A 6,000-nucleotide genomic window follows, 5' to 3' on the forward strand; every position below is an offset into this window, starting at 1 on the left:
CACACATAAGGCCATATATCCAATTCCTTTTGGTGGCTATTGATGGGGAAAAAATATCTTTAAAATATCTTATCAACAGCTTTCAATCTCACTCATTCCACTGCATTTCTTACAAATGACATGAATTAGGACAGTCCTAGGCAAAAGCAAAGCTGACTCTACAGATCTGGAGCATTTTATCTTACAGTTACTTTCTGAGCTATGACAGAATCCTAGAAGAACTTAAACGTGAAGGAGTTAACTTTAGTAGACTTTTTGTATAAATGCATTATATATATAATGGTAGAAATACTTTTTTAGTTTTCTATGTACGTGTCTGCACACATGCAGTAATTCACCATTCCATGATAAAACAGTTCTGACATGTAAATATTTACAGATTATTCTTCTTTCTATTATACATAGATACGGACAGGGCTAATTTGTTTTAAACAAGCTAAGTTTCAGATCTGAGTTAGCTGATACACAAGAGAAACTGAACTTACCATTTCTTGTATAGAACTGATATCTAAACACTAATAGATATAAAGCAAGATAAGAACCTCTGCTAACTTTTCGCTAATTTAGATGGTAGGAGCTCAGCTAGTTTCAGTTCTTGAGTCAGGGAAGGAAATAAAATACTCTCTTAGTGGATTTTTTTCTTGCTTTTTCCCCTTTCCTTTGCCACCTGCTTGCTCTGTGTGCTGCCAGACACATTTTTGAAGCCTTTTGATTGGTAAACTGTCTATATTTCGTCTGTGAACTGCTGGATTGGTAGAAGCTGGTTATATGGAACGATTTTAAGAATCAATTAATTAGTCTGAGGAGGTGTCAGATACTGAACACAGTAGGATTTTTTTGTAGCTCTGAACATTAAAACCAGCTCCTAGGTTAATTTTTTTATTGCCCCTGGAATACATATGTCAAAATTAAATGAAATTTATTCATGATTGACACAGAAAACCCATCACAGGTCAGTGTCTGGTTTACTTTTTTAGCTTTATGAAGATGTAGCTTTGGACAGCACTGTTGTTTTTAAACAGGTCAGATTCCACTGGAGTTTTACAGTTGTTAGAAATAGATAAATGCATATAATGCATACTCATTTATCTTCTAGATAACACAGCTGGAATTTTCACAGCAAAAAGTGGCTTCAGGAGGCAAGAACAGTTTTTTTACTACTTGCCAATCTTAATTCTGGATAATGGAACCCCACCACTGACAAGCACAAATACTCTCACTGTCACTGTCTGTGACTGTGACACCAAAGTTAATACCTTCTACTGTCGATATGGAGCTTTCATGTACTCCATGGGTCTCAGCACTGAAGCTTTAGTTGCTGTTTTGGCTTGCATATTGATACTCCTAGGTATGTATGATTAAGACTAATTTATTTCCTTCAACAGTGGTCTTGGTTAAGTGACAAAGCTGTTCCCATTCCCTTGACTAGAAGGCAGGAAGTACTGTGCTATTTAGACAATATTTAAAAAAAATGCAGTAAGACAAATGTTGAATTTATTTTCTGTTTTCTTAACTACAATTCTCTCTCCCCTCTCCCTTCCCCTCTCCCCCCCTCTGTTTGAGTTCTAACACAATGTCCTTAAAGTTGCTTCTAATTGAGTCATGGTCCTACCTAGCCCTCCAGCATTGATAATAATAAAGATTTGAGAGTCCAAAATCCATGTTGTGCCCAAGTAAACCTGAAAACTACATTAAATAAGAAAATTGGTTAGTGTAAGAACATATTATAAAGAAGTAGCACCCTACTCATTCTGCCTTAGCTATGCCAAATACAGAGCTAAGATCAATAAAAAATAATAAAGGGAAAATAGGATATGATACTCTCAGAAAGCAACTCCATAAGCAAGCAGGGAGTTTCTTTGTCAATTAATACGGTTGCATCTCCAGATAACCTTTTCTCCAAATGTTGGACATATTTTCTTCTTAGGAGACACCATATTAACCTCCATTACATTTGGGAACTTATGGATGTGTAAAGTGCGTTTGAGAGCAATTTAAATGCACAGGATTTGTGCTTGTGCCTTTGCAAAGGGTTATGCATATCTCAGAAATGATGCTTAAAACCAGAGCAAGCCCCTAAGGCTGGTTATTCCTCCACTGCATGGGGCTATGGTTGTTACAAGGCATACTGAAGTGACAGCACTGAAGAAACTGCTTCTTCACCTGGAGAAGACTGTGCTATCACTGCTACAATGTACAGTGCATGTGCCTTTTCTTCAGTAAAAGGATATGCCTGCAGCATTCAGTGACTGACACATTATAATAGCAGGCACACTGCACTAGTCATTCCCTAAAGGTTAAATATCCATCCTGAAACTCTGTACATGTCTGAGTTAGGGAGGCTAAGGTATGGTAGCTACTGAAGCCTGGAAAGAAAGAGAAGGGATAGAGATGGGTAGGTTGTGGGGTTTTTTCCAAGGCAAAATGACCTTAGAGCTTAGCAACTGATAGCGATTATGGGCCTCAAGACCAAATTCAAGTTGATGCCAATAAAGATACAGAAAAAGACTTCCAAATCTCTTCTGTCTGTTTAATATGACAGACCCATATTATGCCATATAGCTGTATGCATCATAAAATGCCATATCCAAAAATGCCCCAAAACAGCTGCAAGATTATGTAGTTATGCGTTATAAAATATGACCTCAACTGACTATAAATAACAGTGTACAACACTAAGCATACCACCATTAACTACAAGAAAAAGATGAAGGTTGAAACTGAAGGCTTGCAGCTCTAGTCTGATGCTGTATTTTGATCTGTCGTAGTAACAATAGAAGATAAGAAAGACAAGACCAATAAAGTTAATGGAATTATTTTGAGCTTACACCAGTGAAAAAAGAAATTAATGCTTTTAAAATCACCAATATTATGAATTCTGTCCAGAGAGTTACAGCTTATTTCACTTAGCATAAGAATAGAAATTGGCTCTAATTATTTCCTGTTGATACCTTTCACCTCTTTACTGAATCACTTGTTGATAACTCTCTGAATTTTTTCCTAATTTAGTCCCACAGTTAAATAAGTTACCCAGAAGCAGCATGCTTACCTGTTAATTATGAGTCAGCATCTTCATACAGCTTTGAACTCTCAGGATAAGGTGACAAACAGGAAACTGCAGAAACAGCATGGCTTACAAAAAAATATATGTGTTTTTATTTATCCCTATGAGCACATTGAATAGATACTGCAAGGATGAAAACAGTGGAGGAACAACTCATGTTTATTCTGTCTAGATGCAAATACTCTTGGAAAGACACTAGCTATTTTTTGACTGCATACCATAGTCCAGGAATGCACTGTTCTTACTTCCATGTCCTGGTTTCAAACAGAGAAAACAGGAACATACAAGTGAATTGCTAGTTTCTAGACTTGCCTGTACTGCCAGAGTTACCTGATTTAAATTTGAGCTTTTTTTGTCCCAGGCAATCTTCAGAAGCAGCACTGTAAAACAGTCCCATGACTGAAATCCTGCCTTAAACCTTGTAGTCAGTGTGAGCTTACAGACAGGCTAGTGTGCATTTCAGGTTTTCTTTGATCGTTGCAGGATATCTGAACCTGGTCACTTTGTGTTATGAACTTAAGGGACTGAGGATCAGGCAGACTATATCACTGCATTATCCAGACCATCAGTGGAATTATTCATTAAGGGTCTTCTAGGTTGCTTGCAGAGAGGTCCTTTCTCCAGCTGGAATAAACTCTTGGTGTCTACTGGGCCTATGGATATCACAAAAGTCAAAGCAGGGATATAGATAAACATATTAATGAGAAAGAAAAAAGAACTAACCTACCATACTCTTTGCAGACACAAATATTTTAAATACATTAAAACTTCAACTGAATTTTTGTAATTATTTAAAATTAGATAATAGGAGTTTTTATAAATAGTGGTTTTAGAATGTTTGCCACTTTTACCTGGAATCTAAAGTTTCATTTTTTTCCATTTTCCTGTATCATCATGCTTACCATTAGAAGAGTTCACCATGCAAAGGGGTTGGAGAGTTGAAACTATCTGGATCTTGTAAATATAGAATAACATTACAAAATTTTTGTTTCAAACGCTTTCAAGTTTTCTGTGAGTATATCACAATCAAATGAAATAGTATACAGTAAATATGTAGAAATAAGGTCCTATTTCAGGTGCCACACAGCCCTGTGTAAGGTAAAGTCCTGTCATTGTTGGTAATTGTATCATGTTATGTCCTGAGTAAAAAAATACAGTCCACAAACTACTTATTAAATAGAGTTGAGTTCAGATTTAGTTAAAAAACTGAAATAATTAACCTCTGTGGAAGTCACAGACTATTTCAAAGGATCATTCAGCTAAAAATGGAATGAGGTAGGATTAGAAAATAATACATTAAAGTGAGATTTAAAAAAGCCTTTCATATAAGAGAGAAACAAGGTGCTCTGATTCATAGGCCTTGGTAGTAAGTACTGTTACAATGCCATGTAACATATAGTCTTCAAATATCCTAACCAGCATACCAAAAATAATTGAATCACACCCTGCATAGTCTATAGAATGGAATGAATCAACCAACTGGGGAGGATATCTTGCTCATTGCCTCAGTTTTCATTTGATCTTCCTAGGCTTTGATCTGAGACAGAGTGAGAGATTAAGAATTTAAATTTTGAATATTAAGTGGATATATTTTGTGATAAACCAAAAGAGTTTAAAAAAATATAACCTGTATTTCCATCAGTTTCAAACTCCTCTCTACCAAAAGAACTGCTCTATTTCATTCATCTATTTTATAAGTCCCTTTTTAGCTATTTTCCTAGCACATATTATGCTCATCTTAAAACCATAAAATTAATAGAAATTACAGCTCTATAAATTTGTTAATATTTATAATATGTATTATGTATAATATGTTAATATGTAGGTTAGTGTCTGACAACACTGACATTAAGAAACATTACAATTTTTAATTCTTTCTAAGCACATTCGAAATTTCTGGGTCTATTTTCTGTTTATTTTTTCCTTTGCACTTTTTGTTTTTGCATTCTTTTCTTTTTTTTTTTTTTTTTGGTCAGTGTTCTTTTTGGCCATTCTAGCCATAAGGCAGCAGAGGAAGAAGTCTCCCTTTTCAGAGAAAATGGAAGAAGTCAGAGAGAACATTGTCAGGTATGACGATGAAGGAGGTGGCGAGGAGGACACAGAAGCCTTTGATATTTCAGCACTGAGGACCCGCACTGTCATTAGAACACATAAACCTCGGAAGAAGGTTACCTCAGAAATCCACAGCCTCTACAGACAGTCTCTGCAGGTTGGCCCTGACAGTGCTATCTTCAGGCAATTCATTTCAGAGAAGCTTGAAGAAGCGAATACAGACCTTAGTGTTCCCCCGTATGATTCACTTCAGACCTATGCATTTGAGGGGACTGGCTCTTTGGCAGGATCCCTCAGCTCTTTAGGTTCAAACATGTCAGATGCAGATCAGAGTTATGACTACCTTAGAGACTGGGGACCTCACTTTAAAAAACTTGCAGGCATGTACACTTCCCATAGAAGTGTGGGGGATTAGTCACTCTTTCATTTGTTACTTTGTTTTCCTAAATCCCAGCAACCAAAAAAATAGTGGATTTTTAAAAAGGAGATCGTCCCACATTTAGCCATGAAAATAAATGCTCAAGTGTTTTTCCTGGAAAGGCTTGGATGTAGAGATCTTTTTGAAAATCACACCAGGCACCTCTTGAAGTGAGGGTATGGAGACTCACATTTGAAAATCTCATGGCTATTTAGGTGACTGAATGTAAACTGTGCCACTGTCTAGATGTCTAGACATCTAGATGAATATCTAGACCCCATTCTGGATACTGAAAAATAATGGACCCTGTAAGTACAAAAGGAGGAATAGAAGCCATATATAGATATTGTAAATATTCTGTCATGCATAAGCTTTAAACTGTTTCCAAAGTTAAGGCAGATTTTGCTGTTGCAGTTGAATATATTCATTAACCAAAGTTAAACATGTGTATTTGTATAATGCTTCA

The 6,000-nt window shown here is 36.1% G+C and overlaps 1 protein-coding gene across 1 annotated transcript in view; it reads left to right on the forward strand.

The window, feature by feature from the left end:
* The window catches only part of LOC133214485 (cadherin-19-like), a 72,417-nt gene extending 66,652 nt beyond the window's left edge, over positions 1–5,765 (forward strand). The window contains exons 11-12 of the mRNA XM_061357395.1: positions 1,097–1,348; positions 5,041–5,765. Of these exons, the coding sequence (XP_061213379.1) occupies positions 1,097–1,348; positions 5,041–5,531 (743 nt within the window). The 3' untranslated portion in view covers positions 5,532–5,765. The remainder of the gene's footprint in view (positions 1–1,096; positions 1,349–5,040) is intronic.
* The last annotated feature ends 235 nt before the right edge of the window (positions 5,766–6,000 follow it).

Source organism: Neopsephotus bourkii, unplaced genomic scaffold (assembly GCF_033783945.1).
Source record: "Neopsephotus bourkii isolate Nb327-2 ecotype Australia unplaced genomic scaffold, CSIRO-AGI_Nbou_v1 NB_894, whole genome shotgun sequence".
Taxonomy (NCBI): Eukaryota; Metazoa; Chordata; class Aves; order Psittaciformes; family Psittacidae; genus Neopsephotus; species Neopsephotus bourkii.